This window comes from Xenopus laevis, chromosome 6L, assembly GCF_017654675.1.
Source record: "Xenopus laevis strain J_2021 chromosome 6L, Xenopus_laevis_v10.1, whole genome shotgun sequence".
In the NCBI taxonomy this organism is placed as follows: domain Eukaryota; kingdom Metazoa; phylum Chordata; class Amphibia; order Anura; family Pipidae; genus Xenopus; species Xenopus laevis.
Window position 1 is genome coordinate 138,752,855 of NC_054381.1, and position 23,706 is coordinate 138,776,560.

Sequence of the window (23,706 nt, forward strand, 5' to 3'; positions counted from 1 at the left end):
TATCCCTTTTACAATTTGAAGATAGATTGATCTGCACTGGTTTCGTACAATAATCTGAAAAATTCTGTTTTTTCGGGCGATAACTTAATAAAGTTCAAATCCTAAAAAGTTGCATGATTCAATTTTGAGTTTTTTCCTGCATCGACTTTTTCGAGCTGATTATTTGATATATTAGTTAAATTCGTGGATGGAAGTTAGGTCAACTATATTATATCATTGAAAGATTCAGAGAATCCTGAGTACGGTAACCTCTGTACACAAAGGACAAAGCTGGAAAGTTTTGAAACCAAAATCAGATGGGTATAATCTTCAGGAGGAGACTTGTTATCAGGTCAGCATCTGTTATTGGGGTGCTTAATGCACATGGCATAAGGAGCTGGCACATCTGGGAAGGCACCATTAATGCTGATGATGCAGGTTTTAGAGCAACATATAGTGCCATCCAGAAGACTTCTTTTTCAGTGAAGACCTTGTTTATATCAGTAAAACAATGCCCAATCACATTCTGCACATATAACAATAGCACGACTCCATAGTAAAAGGGTCCGGGTGCTAAACTGGCCTGTCTGCAGTTCAACCTGTCACCCACTGAAGACATTTGGCTCATTATAAAAAGAAGGAGACCCCGAGCTGTTAAGCATCTGAAATCCTACATCAGGCAAGAACGAGGCAACATTTCACTTTTAAAACTACAGCAATTGGTTTCCACAGTTCCTAAAACAGTTACAGAACATTATTAAAAGAAGAAGGGATGTTACACAGTGAGAAACATGCCCCTAATCCAACCTTTTTGAAATGTTAGCAAAACATTAGATATTTTTCAGAAAACAATAACATTTCTCAGTATCATTTATTTGAAATTTAATGAAAGTTGAATTTGCTTGGCAAACAAAAGAACAAAGAATTTGGGATAAATTAATTTGGTGACAGGCCCCCTTTAAATGATTTGCAAATCACCCCATTCTCTTTTTATTTACATTTTACACGGTATCTCAATTTTGTTCTGAAACCAGGTTGTTAAATGACATCAATGTGTTGTGCTCAGTGATGTCATAAGTCATAATCTGTGCTCGTTGATGTCAATTGTGTCACATGACTCAATATCACTTGTACATTATACAAATTAGAACTCTAACCTCCCCTTCTGAACATGGTACATGGTTGAGAAGGGACATGAAGACCTGAGCCCAACCCAACACACACCTGCCCCTTTAGCTGATGATGTTAGAAGGGGACAGGTTGCAGAAACACTATGGGGTATATTTATCAAAGAGTGAAGTTAATAGTGAAGTTCCGCCACTAGAATGAAATTCCGCCACTTCCCATTAATTTCTATGGGGTTTTTAAAGGCATATTTATCAAAGGGTGAAATTTCACTTTCACCCATTGATAAATACGCCTTTCAAAATCCCATAGAAATGAATGGAGAGCTGCGGAATTTCACTCTAGTGGCGGAACTTCACTCTTTGACAAATTTACCCCTATGCTACCGACTATGAGGCTAGCTTTCTGGAGCCCATCTTACAAATTAAAAAGTATGTGTGCTGTGGGTGGTCAATGACAGCTCACACTCGACCCTGACCCAAAGTGAAGGCCCATTTTTTAGGCATAACCCATGGGCTTCAGGCTGGACCTCACATCACTAATATTGTTATATAAAAGAACTAAGACTTTGGTTTTAATGTTATATATATATATATATATATATATATTTTAGATACATTATCATTTTATCTTTAGAATATTGTAACACTAAGCAATCTTTAAGTTACCTTTTGCCTTCAGGATATCCATCTATGGATATCAAAATGCATTAATCCCTCAGTTCCATAAAGATATCCCACCCATACTGTACTGTTATTTAAAAGAAGCATACAATACAAAACTACTAATGGGATTCACATGCAGAATCTAAGGACAGAATGTTTTATTAATGAGCTCTTATCACTGAGTGTGGGAGAACATCTGTCTCTGATAGAGATACACAGTGGTTTTGGAATTTAGCCTATCCCATGTCTCCTGGGATACTCTACCATCAACCTACCACGCTTTTCTGTAATGTTCTCCTCCTGTGCTTTCCTGCGCTTGAGTCACATGTTACATATGATTTTTTAACCAATTGTTGGCTCGTTATCTATACTCTTGTTTGCCATCATATCTAAGATCACCGTGGCTCTTTAAATAATAAGGAGTTAATGTACATTTAATGTATTTCGGATGGTGGCACAATCTCTTACTGATGGATCATTTACATGTACTGGCGAATTTAATGCTCATGTTTTATGTGCTGATAATGCAGTGATTTTTCAGAAACACTTACCTCAGTAGTGGTCCCAATGTCAGCAGATGGGCTACATGTGCTGGTATCTGGAGGGGCTGTACCTATGCTGCTTCTAATGGGGGAACTGGGAGTTGGACCGGCTGAAGAGTCACAGTACATTGAAGACTGATGCAGGATGCCTCTCCTTTGTATTTTCTCCCACACTTTGCTCATGATGTCCGTTAACTGGTACAATAACTCTACCTGTTAAGAGGAAATAGTATTTAGATTATAGGTCTGTTATACATGCAATAAACCTTCTAGATACTTATTCTTCTTGTTCTGGTTACCTCTTGGAATAAGCTGCATACTGTATTGGGGATATATAAATGAAAAGAGGATTGTCTTTCTATACTGAACAATAAGCCATATACCTAAAATATGGTGGAGTGGAACAGGGCATGTTTTTTTTTCTGGCTGTAAAACTGTCTCTCTCTAAATGGAAAAAGATACAGTACAGGGTGGAAAACACTATTGAGAGCACAAGGGGGAACACAGTGAAACAGGACAAAATTATCCAACTTGTAAGAAAGAATGCATTTTACAATGACATAAAGCTGGAATTAGAAGAAGGGATAATGACTTGAATAGGGTTACTAATGCAACACAATGTAAGAAGCTGCATTATGCATTATTCGACATGCTGAAGTGGATAATATGGGCAGGACGAAGAAGTTGTCACAGGTTGGACGGAAAAGTGCATGAGCAGAACAAGGGGAGGTTCTGAGCAATATTACTTAGCAGACAGTAGTTTACTCCTCTAGTATCTGCTAGGCTCCATTTTGAACTGCATGTATATTGCTGGAGTGGTTCATATTATAATCTTTTTTATAATCTTTTGACCTATCCGGATGTTCACTGTTGACAAGATCCTCACAGTTTTGAAATAAACTTCTCAAGAGCTTAAAGGTGCCATTCTGATTGAGTCAGCTGTCTGCTGACATTACTGAGGTTGCAAGTTATTGCTATCCCAAGACAACTTGATAAGTTAAAGAGATCACACTTTCAATGCTTAGAAAGGGAGGCAGAACATGGACTTGATATTAGTGTAGAACTACACCTGGCCGTAAGCCTGGCATTAGCAATGAGAAATTAGTTAAATTGCAGCCCCCTTTTTTTGCTCGATGGAAGAGCTAATGAAATCTCTTCTTAAAACAGTAGCATGGATGGAAAATGGGACATGACCTTGACATAACACTGTCTCTTTCTAGTAAGATCCTTCACTACTCTTCAGCCACAGGATTCAGGGCCCCTTGAAATAAAAATGGGGTGGTTGCAGGGCAATATTTAGTGTCAGGAGGTTTCAGAGCAACAGGCTGTCCAAAAGTGCAGAGAGGAAGAAATAAATTGCCGAGCTGTGGGTTGACATCTTGTCCGACTGTTGTCATTTTGTCCAAATATACCTACAAGGCACAACTCTTCCTACCTTCAACTGATGCTCAGAGGAGTTTCCCTCTGGGTGACTGGGAGGAAAGGAACCATGCAAATAGCTAGAAGGTAAATATTCAAAGGAAGATAACACTGCTAGAAGCTAAGAAGGAAATCTGCAGAAGATGAATATCTAAATTTACATATAGGGGCAGATTTATTAATGGTCGAATTGAAAATTCAAATTATTGAATTTTTTATGGTCAAAACTGTCAAATTTGATGAGGGAATTATCCAAACTCCATTCGAGTTTTTTTTTTAAATTTCGAATTTGATTTTCGAGATTTATCATACTCTGGCCCTTTTAGAATTCGAATTAGACTATTCACCACCTAAAACGTGCCGAATTACTGTTTAAGTCAAAGAGAGAGGTCCAGGGATCAATTTGGCGATGTTTGCAGGAGTAAAAACTCGACTCGAGTTTGGTCGATTGAAATCGAATTTGATTTGAGTTTTTGGGTCGTTTAAATGAGTTTGAGTTTTAATAATTCGATTTTATTAATACATTTCGGCAAGTCGAATTTTAAATTTGTTCGAATTAAAGGGAGTTTAAAATAAACTCACATGAATTCAAAATTCGACCCTTGATAAACGTGCCTCCCCATGTTCAGTGAAGGGAATTAAGTTGCTGCTATTAATACAATGAAAAATCAAAGAGAAATACAGTAAAGCAGTAATTCATTGATATCCTTGTGACTGTTTAACACTAGAAAATTGATGGTGCCAAAGAAATTACATTTTTACTCATAAGCTTGAGAAAGGAGAGTTACGTAATGGCCTGGGGGCGGAACAAGTTTATTGCTCTACTGGCTTTCAATAATACTTTCACATAATAAATAGAACAGTGAAAGGATTCTTTAAGGCTAATTGAATTTCAAGGACCCGATGACAGTGGAGCGTTGTTTAAAGAAATCTGTTAACTAAGTACATTAATTTAAGACCACGGCTAATGATCACTGGTTGCTTCTGAAGATGGGCTGATGGGACAAAATAAATAGAGCAATTAAATTTGAGTGCCTGGAATCAGGCAGCGCCTTTAGATTAAGTCAAAAGCCATGGACCGCTTGGTTTAGTGGCCCACAGGGAGTTGACATTTCAATATTCGCAGAACATAATGTTTAACTTGCACAGTGTTTGACTCATTTCTAAGATATTTACACAAGCTTTCGTAAATAAGCATTAATCACGGAATTTGTGTGACAACACATTGCCATGCACTGTATCAAACATGGCTGGGTACAAAAATGCAAACACAATCTATAAGCAGAGCACAGCTGGATACCATATTCCAGGGCTTTTACCGATATTTATAAGAAGTCAGTGCCTGGAGACTTATGAAGACTGTAAAGCGGACTTCTTATGTGGGCAGAGAAAAACGCTGCGCCCGATCTGCTATTGATGTAAAACAGCAATTGATTTGTGTGTGATGAAAGGTCTGAGCACTCAGTCCTCATTGAGCATCCAGCAAGAAGGTCTTTTGGTTGTATGATAAGCTGCGTATATACATGTACAGCAAGTTGCACGCCCATTAGATATCTATAACAGTATCCGCAGAAGAAGTAGCCATCGATAATCTGTTATGTTATGTAGCTCATTCGGAAATGCTGCAGTAACAATTTGTGTTTTTATTTAGAAATAGTTCAGGATTTATTTTCCATACGTTTTAGGATACACTTTTTTTTTTTTTTTTTTTAAAAATATATATATCTTCAATAAAAGCACAGAAACACATTGTGAATAGAACAAAAATATTAGCATTTGGCCGATAAAATCTCACAGTGTTTTCCTTTGTTTAGATGCATTGCAGAATCCTTAGAAACTAGGAATGCACCAAATCCAGGATTTGGTTTGGGATTCGGCCACGATTCAGCCTTTTTCATCACGATTCAGCAGAATCCAAGCTGAACCAAATCCGAATCTAAAAAATCCCATCACTTTTCATCACACAAACAAGGAAGCCAAAAAAAATGTCCCCACATGCACAGCACGCAGTTCTCTTTCCCCCTCATACTTGATCCGTATTGAAGGCAAAACAATCCTATTGGGTTTATTTAATGTTCAAATGATTTTTAGTAGACAAAGTATTGAGAACCAAATTACAAATTATCCTAAAAAGCCCAGGTCCCGAGCATTTTGGAAAACAAATAAATAGGAGCCAATTACTTGCAGTATTTTTCTGGTTTTAGCTTTGACAATGTTTAGAAATAATTTAGATTGTAGGTTATACATTGTGTGAAACTGTCTTTTTCGGAGGAAAACTCTATTTGAAGTTTTTAAAATACAAATTTGATTCGAGTTTTTGGGTCTGTAACATTCGTTCGAATTTTAGACAAGATTATTCATAAATAAGCTACCATTTGAGTTGTGAGTACATTCGAGTTTATAATAAAAATTCACATGAACTCTAAAATTCAAACTTTAATAGATAACCCCCTTAAAATTTCAGGCAAATTCATTTAATCATTTCTTACTAACATCAGTCAATAGACTGTGTATTTAGGAGCTGAATCTGTGACATATATTTATTTTGATGCCATAATTAAAAAATAACGAAAATCAAAGTTTGGGGAAACTCTTGTAATGTATTTTAATTAAATCATTAAATTGTTTCTGATACTACAAAACTGCTAGCGTTCAACTTGTTTCAGGTGCTACAAAAGAAAACTACTGAACGGCAGTGTAACACATTGAAACGTAAGCACTGTAGGCAAGTTTCAATACATACAAGGCTTTGATACTTATTATACACCAAGAAAACTGCAAACATTTAAAGGACTGGAGACAAGTGCAAGTAAGAACGATACTGTCATCTTAAAATGACAAACTTCTGAAATGGAACAAAGCCACACTGTAAGCTGGCAGCGAACACAAGGTAACAATCATAATTTAAATTGTGCCCCAATACAATTACACCCCGACAGCGATGAATGGATGAAATTTCAGCCCAAACAATCAAACCATTTACTGATGAAGAGGAGCTGAGCCGTTTGAGTTGCAGATATTTCTTAGACACGTTATGTTAAAAGCGCACACAAAAGGTTTCAATTTATGGTACAATTGCCTTGACACAGGCATCTAGAATTGCTAATTACCCTTCAATAAACCTAACAGTTCACAGCTTGAGTTGAAAATAAAGGCCTTATAGCAGCCGTGCCTACTGCTGATGGAGGAGCAGATTTATTTTTCTTTACAGTGACTGCTGTCCATTACCCTGAGAAGTCTTGGAGAAAGCTAATGGCAGGATTCTGTGGAAATGGACTGTTTGAGGATTGCCGCATAAATTCCTAAAAATAGCTGTGCAATTATAGTCATTCTCAAATTAGTGTAAGGTCTTGCTTGTTCTTTGCTTTGGCAACGCTTCTGACACTGCAAAGTGGCACAGTATTAGTTGCAGTAACTTTCCTAGAGAACCTGATCTTTTCAGTGATGGGCAGAACAGAATGTTAGGTCCAACAAAGTCATGGAAGTGTATTATTACTTGGTCTTCATTTGCAAAAGCACAAAAACATGAAGAAGAAAAAAAGAGAAATGAATAAAGACAGTCATTCTTTTCCAGGTGGGAAAATCACGTTTTCCTAAATATTCTTAACCTGTACAATACATAAGAAGAAAGAAACGATATTGCCAGGGGTTTAAGCCAGGACAATTATATTAGGAAGTCAATAATTAAATCCCAAGATATTCATTCAAACGATACGGTAAAAAAAAATACTACCGGTACATTAAAGCAACAGTATGAATCCTATTTATCAATACTCTTTTTAGTGGTTTTAGTGTTTTTTTGCTAAAATCACATTCGCCTTGTAATTTATTAAAAGATTTTTGGACAATAACTAGTGAAAAAAATCCAAAAACCTCAGTCTGAATGACTAAAAAAAAGTCCAACAAGATCAGAACAGCTCCCATTGATTTTTACATGACCTAAACTGCTTTTACTTGCCGAAATTTTGTATGAGAAAAAAATTTAATTAGTGAAAAAAATAGAAACTAGAATGTTAGTAAATAGACCCCGTTGTATATGTATGATTGGGTGCTGATGCAGTTGGCTGCAATGCACTAATCCAGAGGCAGAATTACCAAGGTACATGGGAAACTGCATGATGGAGGTGCCAAATCTACCTTTAGCTGTTACAAATTCTTTCATGATGGACAAATGTCAAGGGATTTTTAAGAAAGTATTAAGTATTTTTAATGAAGCTTATTGTCTAGTATATGGGGCCCTCTAACGTACTTCTGTGATTGATATCTGGCTACTAATCGGCCAGACGTCACTCAGGCAGGCATAAAATTCCAGTTGGATCGAGGCCTGCATTGTTTCATTGATGCGGTCCTCGATCCCACCACCTCCATTCTTGGCCTTGTTCCCTAGGGCCCTCGATCAGATCAGCCTATCGCCCAGTCAAGGTGGGCATATTAGTGCAAGATCCTCTCATTTGGAAACCTCTCCAAAGGAGCGGATTCAATGTCAGACTGGCCCACCGGGATACCAGGAAAATTCCCGGTGGGCTCAGGCATCAGTGGGCCTCTTGCATCTAAACATTTGGTCTATTTCAAGGTCATTCCCTATTTCTTTACTGGAACAAAGAGGTTTAATAATGGAAGAATAGAGTAGTATGTAGAGAAAAGAGACTAGAAGAACAAAGAGGTTGATTGAATAGGTATAATAGTTTTGAAAGTGGACCCTCAGCCTAAGGTTTTCTGGTGGGCCCCTTGCACCCCAGTCCGACACTGAGTGGATCTGCCCATGTACAGCCACCTTTAGTGACCCCCTCTGACCTGATCAGATAACAGATGTTCAGAATGATTAGCTCATGTACAGACAACTGCTGGCTAATATGGATGAAAACTGGTGGGTATCTTGTTCCATGTACAGCCAGCTTCACTTCATTAGTCTTTTCTTCTGGTTTGTGCATTTCAAAACAAAATCTCAGATTTCTTATCTTCCAAAGGGTCAACACTAACATCTCCAGAGTGGGGAAAATACAAATAAAGAGTAGCAGATAGTCAATACTATAAACCACCAGGTCATCACACTCATGTGGGAAGCTGAATGGGACACTATGAACTTGCCTTAAACGTTATTTCCCATGTTGGGCCAGATACAATACAATGAGAAAAATGTTTCACAAGGCTTCAAATGAATCAAATGAAAACTCTGTCTATGGGAGATGATTCTTATATACCATGCAAATGTTTTATATGCATTTCTATTACCATAGAGGCCCATGAAATCTGTATTTTAATGAGCCTTTGTGACATCTATAATGTGAAAGTAGACGTGATAAATATATTTTATTACAGTTTTACACTGTTGGGGTTCTCTCTATTGCTTTACTGGTGGTCACTCCTGGCCTGAATGCTAATAACATCAAACAAGCATTACATAATGTAATACTAGATGGTTTGTATTTTAACCAGTGATAATTTAGGCCAAGGCCACACTCTGTTTGGGGCAAATGCCCTTCCAGAACAGAACCTGCCCAAGTAGCAAGAGGCCAACAGCAGCCATGTACATCACACATACTAGGATGTCCTTCACAATGAGAAAAGACTGTTTATCCTTCAGCTGTCAGAGATAAAACAGTCATCTATTTAAAAAGGTCAAGTTACATCCCTCTGTGAATTTACAACTATCAGATACCGTTTATATAAATGAATTTTCCATATTTGAGACGTAACCATCTGGTTCAAAAAAAAAAAACTGATCTCTGCTTTTAAGAAAAAAACACTTCATATTTGTGCACATTTTATTTCCCGAAATGTTAAGTTGTTTTATATCCCACTGGGGCTATTCAAGAGCACATCTTTCCTCCAAATGAGATATAAAATAGATTGTACAGAGTCACAGGGCCTTTCCAGCTGCAGAGGATTTGAAAGCAGGCCAAATACACATTAGAACCAACCACATATCCATATACACTAACCATCTGAACTTTGGTGTTTACAAATGAGGCTTTAACCTTTGTGCTGCCAGAGAAACATAGAACCTACTGGGTTATGCATTAACATGGGCAGAGTCTAGGTCTGGTTCAGTATCCTATAGCAACCAATCAGCTCTTAGCTTTTATCAGTCTAGTACATGTAGAATTATGACAACAAGCATCGGATTGGTGGCTATGTGTTACTAAGCATAGGTAGCTTTACAACTACTACTATGATTAATCTTACTTTATGTAGATACCGTATATACTCGCGTATAAGCCGAGTTTTTCAGCACCCAAAATGTGCTGAAAAACTCAAACTCGGCTTATACGCGGGTCATACCTCTGCTCTTCCCTCTGTCCTTCCCTCTGTCACCTCTGCCCCAGCCGGACTGCCTGTGACTGCCTGTGTCGCCGCCCGGAGCAGGTCCAGGAGCTCCGGGCGGCGCGTCCTTCCCTGCCGGCGTTCGCTTTCAAAATGGCGGCGCCCATGGCCGCCACGTGGGTAGCGGCGCCGGCCGCTACCCACGTGGCGGCCATGGGCGCCGCCATTTTGAAAGCGAACGCCGGCAGGGAAGGACGCGCCGCCCGGAGCTCCTGGACCTGCTCCGGGCGGCGACACAGGCAGTCACAGGCAGTCCGGCTGGGGCAGAGGTGACAGAGGGAAGGACAGAGGGAAGAGCAGAGGTGACAGAGGGAAGGACAGAGGGAAGAGCAGAGGTGACAGAGGGAAGGACAGAGGGAAGAGCAGCCAGGGTGGGGAGAGCGACAGATGGGGGGGGAAGTGGCAGAGGGAAGCAAACATGAAATAGGGGTGGCAGAGGGAAGCAAACATGAAATCCGGTCGGCGACACAGTCAGTCACAGACAGTAACAGGTACCTGCCCAGTGTCCCCCAATTGTTGCGGCTGGGTCACATTCACATTTTGAAATCTGACATGGGGCCCCTAGGCTTATACACGAGTCAATACATTTTTCCAGTTTTCTTAGGTAAATTAGGTACCTCGGCTTATACACGGGTCGGCTTATACACGAGTATATACGGTACATTAATATAATTTCCTCTTCTGTTTCCAATAAAAACTTTATGAACAGATTGTACACAAGGATATTGTTTCTCAAACTCTCTGCTTGATGATTTAGAAAGTCCATTACTAAGTGCATCATTTAAAATACATACATTATTGGCGCAAAGACCAGTAAGATTTATTTTATGATCTTACTCATATTTCTCCATACTGATTTCTCTCTGGAATCCTCTTTCTGTAGTAGTTCCCACAAAGTCGAACTGACAGAGCTGAAGGGTTGCTAAGGTGGGACCCTCAAAAAACTTTTGAAAAAAATGTTTCTACCATTATAATTTTTTTAGCAGCTGTAGAAATCAATGCCAGTCAGCGGCATCACAAGTAAATAAGGTCTTGAGCTGTATTTAAAAGGGCAATGATTCACAGGAGGAGGGGGTCATTCTTCCACTGTATAGAACATTGGTAAGGCCCCATCTAGAATATGCCGTATAGTTTTGGTCTCCATCACTCAAACAGGACATTATTGAATTAGAGAGGGTACAGAGAAGGGCAACTAAGCTGGTGAAAGGTATTGAAAATCTTAGCTATGAGGAAAGACTGGCCAAATTGGGGATGTTCACGCTGGAGAAGAGGCGCTTAAGGGGTAATGTGATAACTATGTATAAATATATAAGGGGATCATATAATAATCTCTCTAATGCTTTATTTACCAGTAGGTCTTTTCAGCTGACACAAGGTCACCCATTATGATTAGAAGAAAAGAGGTTCTGCCTAAATATTCAAATGGGTTTTTTACAGTGAGAGCTGTGAAGATGTGATTCAGGCTGATACATTAGATAGATTTAAGAAGTTGTTGGATTGTGTTTGGCAAGTGAGGGGCCGAGTTTTTCAGCATCCAAAATGTGCTGAAAAAGTCTACCTCGGCTTATACTCGGGTCAGCGGTACCCGACCCGAGTAACAGAGATTGCAGTCACTTTTAATCATTCCTATACCAACAGTACACTTGGGGAGAGACTGCAATATCCCACAATGCCCTCTGTTGGTTATATGAAAGAATAACAGTGCCCCCTCTGTTGGTTATATGAAAGAATAACAGTGACTGCAATATCACACAGCACCCTCTGTTGGTTATATGAAAGAATAACAGTGACTGCAATATCACACAGCACCCTCTGTTGGTTATATGAAAGAATAACAGTCACTGCAATATCACACAGCGCCATCTGTTGGTTGTATGAATGAATAACACTGCGCCCTCTGTTGGTTATATGAAAGATTAACAGTGACTGCAATATCACACAGCGCCATCTGTTGGTTGCATGAAAGAATAACAGTGCACCCTCTGTTAGTTATATTAAAGAATAACAGTGACTGCAATATCACACAGCGCTCTCTGTTGGTTATATGAAAGAATAACAGTGCGCCCTCTGTTGGTTATATGCAAGAATAACAGTGACTGCAATATCACACAGCGCCATCTGTTGGTAATATGGAAGAATAACAGTGCGCCCTCTGTTGGTTATATGAAAGATTAAGTGACTGCAATATCACACAGCGCCATCTGTTGGTTGCATGAAAGAATAACAGTTCGCCCTCTGTTGGTTATATGAAAGAATAACAGTGACTGCAATATCACACAGCACCCTCTGTTGGTTATATGAAAGATTAACAGTGATGGCAATATCAAACAGCACCCTCTGCACATGGTAGTGGGACAGTGGGACAATGCACACAGTAATCCGTTTGGCAATTCTCTGTCACCATCAACTTTGCAAAGAAGTCCGGTTGATCGCTGGGGGGTCGCTTTGGCAGAATGTGCGCTGCTGGGAGACAGGGCTGTAGTTGTGTCTAGGCTTATACTAGAGTCAATAAGTTTTCCCAGTTTTCGTAGGTAAAATTAGGTACCTCGGCTTATACTCGGGTCGGCTTATACTCGAGTATATACGGTAGCTCATAGTTGATCCAAGGACTAGTCCGATTGCCATTTTGGTCTGGCAGGAATTTTTCCCGTCTGCAAAAGAGGCTTCAAATGTTTTTTTTTCCTTCTGGATCAACTAGCAGTCAGGCAGGTTATATAGACTTATAAGGTCGAACTGAGGATGGATGTCTGTCATTTTTTCAACCTAACTTACTATGTTAAAAGGTTCAGCTGCATGGGGTGACAAAGTTCTCCAAGCATAATGCCGTCTGCCCTATTTAGGAGCAATCTACGTGAGTGCTTGTCTGCATGTTTGTACTAGGGGCAGGCAAGGAAGTCAAGACACTTTTGACATTATTCATGACATTAATGGGAAGTTCAGGGAATTTGGCAAAATTGCGGCACCCATATGCTGGCGCTGTACATCCTGAAATGACTTTTTCCCAGTGACTATTGAATGTCACCGCTGCATAAATGCTACAATATTATCTATTTATGGTATGGTGTTGCTGCTGCAGCTATCTTACCAAAAACAAGTGAAATAAATACAAAGGAGACAAAGACCAGAGTGCCTTTCCTATGTTCATGCGCTGATGTACTCCAGACAAACATAATAGTGTCTTCCAATCAGAACTTCATGTTGCGTGAAAGAACATGAGGGTGAGAACCCGACTGGAATTTTTATTGTCATATAACACACGCATCCGCAAGATAGCACAGCCATGAGTAAGATTCAAACCGTGCACATCTGCTACTTATTTCACCCCATCAAATAAAAGATGCACCTTTTGCTGTTACCAAAGGATTCTGAAGCCCGTTCAGGTTACAAAACCTAAGGAAAGACATCAAATCTCATCTGACTCAAACACACAGGCCCCCTGGCCCTGGTCTACTTCTGTGCTGAACAAAAGGGTTAACATATACAGCTGTATCTACTGGTTAGATTCAATCAAACATAGTTACACAATCAGTCTGAAATACACATGGGGAACTGTAAAATGTACTGCACTTCATGCCAGGTAGCACATCTGTAAATGAAATAAAAGCCAATTATTTCAGTGCAGTTTGTACAAATGAATGGACTGACCTGGGGATTTGAGCATTTTATTTCTAATGGTTCCAGGTCGACGTGAAGGCAGACCACAAATGAATGACCTGCGTCGGCTCCCGAGCCAGCCAAACTGTGAGACGTGACGGCAAGAGTGGAGGTACAGCCCATGGGCTCCACTAGGTTAAGTATCAGCTGATGTTCCAGGAGGGTATATACACTGAAATTGTGCAGGTTAATGGTCCATGGGAAAGCGACACCTAATTGGGGCAGGAAAAAAAACGTTGGTTAAAAAAACACAAAAAAACGACATTTAAACAGATTAAGGATCATCTATGAATAGCTGCTGAGTGAGGGGATGGACAACTGGCAGCTCTGCAGATGTTAAGCTGGCCATAGACACAGAGATCCGATCGTACGAATCGAGGATTCGTATGATATTCGGATCGTGTGTGGAGAGTCCCGACATTTTTCGTCCGGTGGAGTTTGGTCGTTTGGTCGATCGGACAGGTTAGAAAATTTCTGTCGGCTGCGGGTAATATCTCTGCATGTATTGCCGATCGTACGATTTTCAGAGGGAGACTGTCACCTGCTTTAACTATTGTACGATTGCTGCCAGGGGCATCGGCTGATCTGTTCTTACAACTTTATATTTGATCTGAATGGTAAGACTTTGATCTTTATGGTTAGTGGGGAAAGTCCGATCATACATTGATTCGTACGATCTGATCTCTGCGTCTATGGTCAGCTTTAAACTGCAAATCCCAGAAAATAGGTTTGTCAACCCCCCCCCCCCCTTGGCATAGGCCCCATTTAGGGTCAGAGAACACAGGCGGATTCGAGGAGATAAGTCGTCCGACAAATCTCGTTTTCTTAATCTCCCTGAACTGCCTCCCCTGTCTTCCATCTGGCTAGAATATAAATCGCCAGCGGGATGACACTCGGGTGACTTCGTAAAATGAATCACATTTTAGCCGGCAGGAAGGCAGTTCGGGGAGAGTAGTCCCCCAAAGAAGAGGAGATTTGTTGCCGGGTGACTAATCTCCCCGAATCTGGCTGTGTGCCCCGACCCTTACGCCCATTTAAATCCAGCTAAGCAAATCTATGCAACATAATATCAAAGGTACCATCTAACGGGATATCTGCTTTTTTACTCTCTGCCAATGTAAAATACAGCAGTTGGTACATTATTCTTCCAAACAGAAAACATTTACAAGCTCCCAGAGAAACCCACCTTGTTTTAATCGCCTACAGAAAGGAGGGGGAAGCGGGGTTCCCTTAAAATCTTATGCATTATTTCTCTGAACAATAATGATGATGTCAACAAGAAATGAACTCGTTTTCTCTCTTATCCCCAGCAATACAACTAGACATATCTAGAAGTCTAGAGACCCTAATACCCATTAAGATCAGAAAAAAATATATTAAGAGAAGAATTAGTGAATAAGAGAAAAAAAATAATAATTATAAACAGTTTCATCAGAATAAAAAAAAATATCTATATTTATATATGTAGAAATATATTTATTAGAACAACAGATTGAGTGGGAAGTAGGCATGGATTTGCTTTGACCTAGCTAGCACTGTGCCTGATATTGGTCAATATACTGTACATACTCTGCTATTGCCCCAGGCCCATCTTCAAATCAGGACATTTTATGGAAAATATAGTGAAAAAAAACACTGTTGCAAAAGAAATTCCAAATGAATCTTGAAGCAGGAGTCATTTGTGTTATCTGTAAAAAATATAATTAAAGACAGTACAATTGTGGAAAGAACTGTTGAGGTACCAAGTGTGTATTTCCCTTCAATATTTTTTCATGTATTACAGGGGTTGTTCACCTTCAAATTAACTTTTAGTATGATATAGAGAGTGACATTCTGAGACAATTTGCATTTGTTTTTCATGTTTTATCATTTGTGGCTTTTGAGTTATTTGGCTTTTTATTCAGCAGCTCTCCAGTTTGCAATTTCCACAATTTGGTTGCTAGGGTCCAAATTACCCTAGCAGTCATGCACTAATTTTATTAAGAGACTGGAAGGGAAGGAGCTGAATAGAAAGATGAGTAATAAAAAGTAGCAATAACAGAAATATGTAGCCTTACATATGTTTGATGGGGTCTTTGATCCCCATTTGAAAGCTGGAAAGAGTCAGAAGAAGGCAAATTATTCAAAAACTATAAAACAGAAAAAAATGAAGGCCAGTTGAAAAGTTGCTTAGAATGAGCCATTCTACTACATACTAAAAGTTAATTTAGGGGCAGATTTACCAAGGGCCGAATTTCGAAGTGGAAAATACTTCGAAATTCGACCATCGAATAGAATCCTCCGACTTTTGAATTTGAAGGATTCTATTCATCGTACGATGGTATTCCGATCGAACTTGGAATCGTACGATTCTAACGATTTTATCGTACGATTTTCCTTCGCGTCAAAAATTGCTCTGGAATTAGGCTAACATAGCACTTCGGCAGGTTTAAGTTGGCGAAGTATTGAAGTCAAAGTGTTTTTAAAGAGACAGTACTTCGATAATCGAATGGTCGAGTAGTCAAACGATTTTTACTTCGTATCGAAGTAAATTCGAAGTCATAGTAGCCTATTCGATGGTCAAAGTATTCAAAAAATTACTTTGAAATTCAAACTTTTTGTACTTCGAAAATTCACTCGAACCTTAGTATATCTGCCCCTTAATGTAGAGATGCACTGAAACCAGGATTCGGTTTGGGATTCGGCCTTTTCCAGCAGGATTCGGCCGAATCCTTCTGCATGGCCGAACTGGATTAGCATATGCAAGTTAGGGGCAGGGAGGGAAATCTCGTGACTTTTTGTGACAAAACAAGGAAATAAAAAATGTTTTCCCCTTCCCACCCTTAATTTGCATATGCAAATTAGGATTAGGTTCGATTTTCGACCGAATATTTCGCGAAGGATTCGGGGGTTTGGCCAAATCCAAAATAGTGGATTCAGTGCATCCCTAATTTAAAGGTGAACTACCCCTTTCATGCTAACCGAAAACCTCAAAATCTCAAATAATTTTCTCAAGCATTTTGTTATCGAGAAAACCGAAGTGCAATTGAAGAAACTTGATTAACAAATATGTGAGAAACACCAGACATTTTTGAGAGTGATATTCAGTAAGATAATTCAATTTTAATTTTTTTTTCAAATTTGGATAAATCTGCCCCTTAGTAAAAAAAAACACCGAAGAGCAGATACCTAATAAAATGCTAAATATCATATATTATCAATAGAAGACTGTAATTGTTACTAATTCTGATTCTATCTTTACAAACAAAGTCAGACTCGGAACAGGAAAGTATATTTACAATGCGCTAGACGAAAGGGCAAGCAAAGCATTAGATGCATTAAAGGTCCAGTATAAAGCAAGAGCTTTTGTATCGAAGGCGGAATAAGTTGCCTAATTAAATCATGATGGTGCTGCAGAGAAATTAGCGTACCTAACTAAACCAAGCCCAAAGTTCACAGAATCTTGTCAAAGCGCAATGATCAATCCTGACATGCCGTATTAGAAATTTGCATATCAAATGTTGGCTTTGTGTATGTTTCTAATCCACAGGAGCTCTAACCACTAAACTTCAATGTCTGCAACATCAAACACCGGCCATGTCACTACTAATCCAATTTCCCAGACTTTGGGGGGGAAAAACAAAACAAATGTTTGTGAATATAAGGAGCTTCAAATTAGAATGCAACTGTTTATTGGAAAGCATATTTTCTTTTGGAAGACGTCTTGCAAGCTGCAAATGTTCTTACTAATGCTTGTAAATATGGCCACAGATAAGAGCTATTTGGACAATTGTTTCTATTATACTATAAATAGAACAGGTATGGGATCTGTTATCTGGAAACCCACTATCCAGAAAGTTCCTAATTACGGAAAGACCATCTCTTATAGACTCCATTTTATCCAAATAATCCAAATTTGTTAAGAACGATTGCCTTTTCTCTGTAATAATAAAACTGTACCTTGTACTTGATCCCAACTAAGATATAATTAATCCTTATTGGAAGCAAAACCAGCCTATTGGGTTAATTTAATTTTTACATGATTTTCTAGCAGACTTAAGGTATAAAGATCCAAATTACGGAAAGATCCATTATCCGGAAAACCCCAGGCACCAAGCATTCTGGATAACATGTCCTATACCTTTACAGAATTGTACTCCCTCACGAAGAAACTTCGGGCAACTTCGGAAAGCCAAAGCGACTGGACTGCGATCCCACCGGCGATTTACAGTCGGGGAGATTAGTCGTCCGAAGAAGAAGCGATTTGTTGCTGGGCGACTTATCTCCCGAAATAGCAGTGTTTATTTTTACTCTAAATAGGGATGCACCGAATCCAGGATTCGGTTCGGGATTCGGCCAGGATTCGCCCTTTTTCAGCAGGATTCGTCCGAATCCAAATCCTAATTTACATATGCAAATTAGGGGCAGGGAGGGAAATTGCGTGACTTTTTGTCACAAAACAAGGAAGTAAAAAATGTTTCCCCCTTCAAACCCCTAATTTGCATATGCATATTAGGGTCCGGATTCGGTTCGGTATTCGGCCAAATCTTTCATCAAGGATTCAGGGGTTCGGCCGAATCCGAAATAGTGGATTCGGTGCATCCCTAACTCTAAATCAACTTTTAGTATGTTTACTTTAAGTATAGAATGGCCAATTCTAAGCAATCTTTCAATTGGTCTTAATTTTTTCTTTTCTTTTTTTTATATTTTTTGAATTATTTGCCTTTTTCCTCTGACTCTTTCCTGATTTCAAATGGGGGTCACTGATACCATCTAAAAAAACAAATGTTCTATAAGAGTACAAATTTGTTGTTATTTGTACTTTTTATTACTCTTCTTTCAATTCAGGCCTCTCCTATCAATATTGTCTCTTATACAAATCAGTGCATGGTTGCTAATGTAATTTGGACCCTAGCAACTAGATTAATGAAATGGCAAAGTGGAGAGCTGCTGAATAAAAAGCTAAATAACCCAAAAGCCACAAATAATAAAAAATGAAAACCAATTGCAAATTGTCTCAGAATATCACACTCTACATCCTACTAAAAGTTAATTTAAAGGCAAACAACCCCTTTAATTTGACTGATTAAAAGTATACAACATTTTTAAAAACAAATTGCATTGAATTTAATTGATGCTGTTCTTATCCCAGCTCACCTTCTATTCGTCATCTTCAGAATGGAACTACATTTGTGCACTGCATTTTTGGGATTGACAGACAGGATTGTGAGAGCTAACAGCAGCTAGCAGGCAGTGAACCAGATCAAGTCCCGAACCCCCTTGAAAGCCACTTTTGCTCAGTATAATGCTCCGAATTGAAACTCCAGAGAATTTCACATGTAAGCGTGCATACTTCCCAAGCAACTGATTAACGAATTGCATATAGAATGATTATTGTCTTTAGTCTGAGCATTAGCTTAGATAAACAGATACATATGGTGGGTGTCTGTACAAACAAAAAATGGTTTTGATGGAACTACTAAATATGACATCAAGGCAAAGCTAAAATACATAAATCATTATCAAACATAAAAGGGATTCACAGGATCGCGTAACTAAGCCCAAGTCATCGGAGGATTTAACGTACTCTGGGTTAATTTTATTGGCCTTACGCATGGATGGCATTAGCTGGAGCATGCGAGGCACGGGGAAGGTAAGAAGTCAGGGCCCTGTGTATTTATAGATGACTTTTTTGCACAAAGTTAACCTAGCACGTGTGGCCTGTTGTTAGATATTCTGACATACAATATATTTCTACCATATGTTGTATTTGTATAATCCTTCTAGGGCATTTTGTCTTCATGAGTGGTGCTTTAAACCTGCATTAAAAACATGGCATTTTTTCCTTTCTAAATGGGCATTGTATCTAATGAAAATAAGCTTGCCAAGCCTCTGCCAGTCTGTTTTTATTTTCCTTCTACAATTGTTCTTAGCACACGTTGGCCTTACTATGCTTCAGTAGGAGTAGGAGTAGTAGTATTTCCCACTGACCTTCCTGCTAGCGGGGCATCGACTATTTTTCTTCTTTAGAATATAATCAAGTGTCTCATTTTCCTGTTTATAGAATATTTGCACACAAATAGCTTTAGCTCTGAAAAAGTACAATAAATGCAACATTATCTATGGCCCAGTGAACAGAATTGCCACAAAACCAGTACAGAACACAGGGAAAGTGCTATCAGAGTAGAAGCCTTGCATGCTTGGGGCATATCCTATAATATTGCACTTGGAGGATTATTTACTAAAATCCGAATTTATCTCATTATTTAAATAAAAAACCACGACCAAACCTCCATACCCAATTTTACATCATTTATTATCAACAAAAAAAAAATCAATAAAATTGAGTGAAAACCCGAATCTTACTCAGTTTTCAGGGTTTTTTCCACGAGTCGCTCAATTTTTTCGGGCTTTTTACTGAAAAGCCCACATTTTCAGGATAATTCCAGCACAGACCACAGAAACTTCCAAATAGGATAGGGACCACTACCAATGACCGATACACAACCTTGGCAGGTCTGAGATGGCAGATATAGTGTTTGAATTATCTGTAGTGATGGGTGAATTTATTAAGCAGGCGCTAATTCACTGCGAATTCCACTGATTCTCCGCCGGTGAATAAATTTACGGAACTGCAGCGAAAATTCGGCCCATCACTAATTATTTGCCTCTATAAGGCTACAAATTTACTGTTATTGCTACTTTTTATTACTCATATTTATGTTCAGGTTATCTTCTATTCATATTCCAGTCTCCTATTCAAATCAGTGCTTGGTTGCTTGGGTAATTTGGACCCTGGAAACCCCAATGCTGAAATTGCAACTGTAGCGCTGCTAAATAAAAAGCTAAATAAGCTGTAAATAATGTTCCGACTTTATGCAGTGCCATTGTTACCCATGGTTAGCTAGTAAATGATTATTACTCCAAGGTAATAACTAAAGATTTGCCAGTCACATGGAGGCACAGCTTAAGGTGGTCATACACGGAGAGATACGCTCGTTTCCCGATGTCGCTAAACGAGCAGATCTCTCTCCAATATGCCCACCTTGAGGTGGGCAATATCTGGCTGATCCGATCGTGGGCCCTAGGGCCCAACGATCGGATCCCAACGAACGGGAACGGGTGGTCAGATTGCGGGACCGCATCAATGAATAGATGCGGCCGCGATCCGACGGGATTTTTAGTCCCGGCCAGATCTCGATCGGGGAAGCCCGTCGGGGGCCCCATACACGGCCAATAAGCTGACAGACCTGGTCTGTCAGCAGCTTTTATCGGCCCGTGTATGGCCACCTTTACACTGATATCGCTGAAACCAATGAGAAATTATTTCCCGTACTGACCCGGTTGGGTAAGTTATAAATTTAGTAATCAAAGGGTTAATGAAAAAAAAGCAGAAGATGGAAAAAATGAATTGTGGTATATCTACATCTGATAAAAATTCACTAAATTCATTACTGCAGCAGCGGTCTCTTTGGACTAAGATTATAGGCATTGGTAAACTGGCTTATTAACCAATGGAGACAACATATTTTTGGAAAAGCAAAACATATTGAAGGGTTTTAAGAAAGAAGAATAGCTTCCCCCCCCTAATATAAAAAGGAGCATATCCCATCATAAATGTGCTTTTGATTTGCAGAGAAAGAGAAGCAAAATGCTTGTAGGGAGTGGAATGTAAATTGCTTGCAATCACTGTCATGCATGGAGCAAAACAATGTAAGATGGGGTTTTTCGTATTAGCATATGCTGCGGTGAACAAATATGCATCTGCCTACTAACTCACAACAGTAACTAAAGGCGTGACGCCACTGCTAAATATGGTTACTTACTGTAGAAAAGCAGATTTCCTCCAAGTGATAATATACTATTTATAAGTAGTGTAACTTTATTGTATTGAGTCAGACCTTATTACACACTGCCGATTCAAAAACGGTCCAGTTCTACCGGCACACATGAAATATGCCAAACCTGAGGCAAACAATATCCAACTAAAGTCTCTATAAACAAAAAGATTTAGAGAAAGGACATGCCTAAAAATTCCCCGCATAAATATGTGAATGCAACTAAGTGATGTCTTCTTTCTGGACATGCGAAGTGAGTTATCATGGCTATAAAAGGTTGTATTTAGGAGCACGCTCCCTTTTGACTGCTTTGTGGATTATAATTAAAAAGGAAGGTTCTGGGAGAAGGCCCGTTGTCTTGAAACAATGGCTGCCAAAACTAGAAACTGAGCCTGTAACAAATTTAGAGAAACTGGGGGAGGAATAAAACCATAGAAAGCAATTAAAACTATAAATGCACTTTTAAATATTTTTCTAAAACCAACACAGTGGGAGAATAAAAAAACAATATATAAAAGAATCAATGAAAGAATAACGTTAATTAAAACTATACACTTCCTTGTTTGAATGTAACACCATATAGTAAAGTACAGGTAATCCATTATCCAGAAACCTGTTAACAAGTAAGCTCTGAATCACAGGAAGACCATCTCCCATGGCCTCAATTTTAATTCAATAACTCGAATTTTCAATCAAAAAATTATTTCCTTTTTTTCTGTAATAACCAAACACTAGCTTGTACTTGATCCCAATTAAGACATAATTAAAAGGGATGCACCGAATCCACTATTTTGGATTCGGCCGAACCCCCGAATCCTTTGCAAAAGATTTGGCTGAATACCGAACCGAATCCGAATTTGCATATGCAAATTAGGGGTGGGAAAGGGAAAACTGTTTTTACTTCCTTGTTTTGTGACAAAAAGTCACGCAACTTCCCTCGCCACTGCTAATTTGCATATGCAAATTAGGATTCTGATTCGGTTCGGCCAGTTAGAAGGATTCGGCCGAATCCTGCAGAAAAAGGCCGGATCCAGGCCGAATCCCGAACCGAATCCGGAATTCGGTGCATCCCTAATAATTAATCCTTATTAGAAGCAAAACAATCCTTTTGGGTTAATTTACGTTTACACTATTTTCTAGAAGACTTAAGGTATGAAAATCAAAATTACGGAAAGATACCTTATCCGGAAAACGCCAGGCTCAGGTCTCACTCCTATACTTACAATACTCTAAACTTGCGACGTGAGCCAATATGCTGGTTGCTCTTGCACCGAATAATAGGCGTAATGTTATGCGGAAAGAAATTCTTATATCAAAGAGCAAGTTTGTGTGTGTGTGTTTACTTCGATTAAAGCTGGAGCTTCTAGAATTTGTGGTTTCGTGTGCAGGTGGGGATTAAATGAATCAATGATGTCCAAACTGCAATCCGCCATTTGTTTTGAACTATAACTCTCAACATTCAGGATGTATCTACAATATATTTAACAAATGTTACACAATATAATATGCCCTTTGTACTGCAGGTATAGGATCTACTGTATTATCCAGACAGCTTCCCTGAGTATTTACAGAAAGGGGGTCTTTCCATAATTTGGATCTTATGCTTAAAAAAAATAATTTAAACATTAAATAAGCTTAGGATTGTTTTGAATAAAATAAGGATTACTTATATCTTAGTTTGGATCAAGTACAAGGTATTGTTTTATTATTACAGAGAAAAATCTACAGGTATTATCCAGAATGCATGGGACCTGGAGTTTTCCCAGATAAGGGATCTTTCCATAATTTAGATGAAATAAACCCAGTAGGATTGTTTTGCCTCCAATATGGGTCCATGCTGGACAGTTACGATCAATTACAAGGTACTGTTTTATTATTACAGTGAAAAAAATAGATACTTTTTTGCTTAAAAAGCACTCTATGAGCTTTCTGGATAATGGATCCCATATCTTTATTATCTACAAAGGCACCCTATGATGCTGGGACCTCTCTACTGTTTTGCAAAACTGCCCCCCCCGACCCCTTTCTCTCGATTTACCTATAATTAAGTTTATTCTGACCAACACATGTACGTTTTTATGAACAGTTTTATAAAAGAACCCACATAAATATTTCAGGGGACCTGGAAAAAATGGTATAAAATCCTGGGAAATTGTAATATGTGTTGTATATTGATAGGAC

General features: G+C 38.9%; 1 protein-coding gene across 4 annotated transcripts in view; it reads right to left on the reverse strand.

The window, feature by feature from the left end:
• Positions 1–23,706, reverse strand: part of vps13b.L (vacuolar protein sorting 13 homolog B L homeolog) — a 591,067-nt gene that overhangs the window by 274,051 nt on the left and 293,310 nt on the right. For all 4 annotated transcript variants that reach the window (XM_018268144.1, XM_018268145.1, XM_018268146.2 and 1 more), the window contains exons 24-25: positions 13,700–13,920; positions 2,321–2,524 (exon numbers count right to left, since the gene is read on the reverse strand). In XM_018268144.1, coding sequence (XP_018123633.1) covers positions 2,321–2,524; positions 13,700–13,920 — 425 coding nt within the window. The remainder of the gene's footprint in view (positions 1–2,320; positions 2,525–13,699; positions 13,921–23,706) is intronic.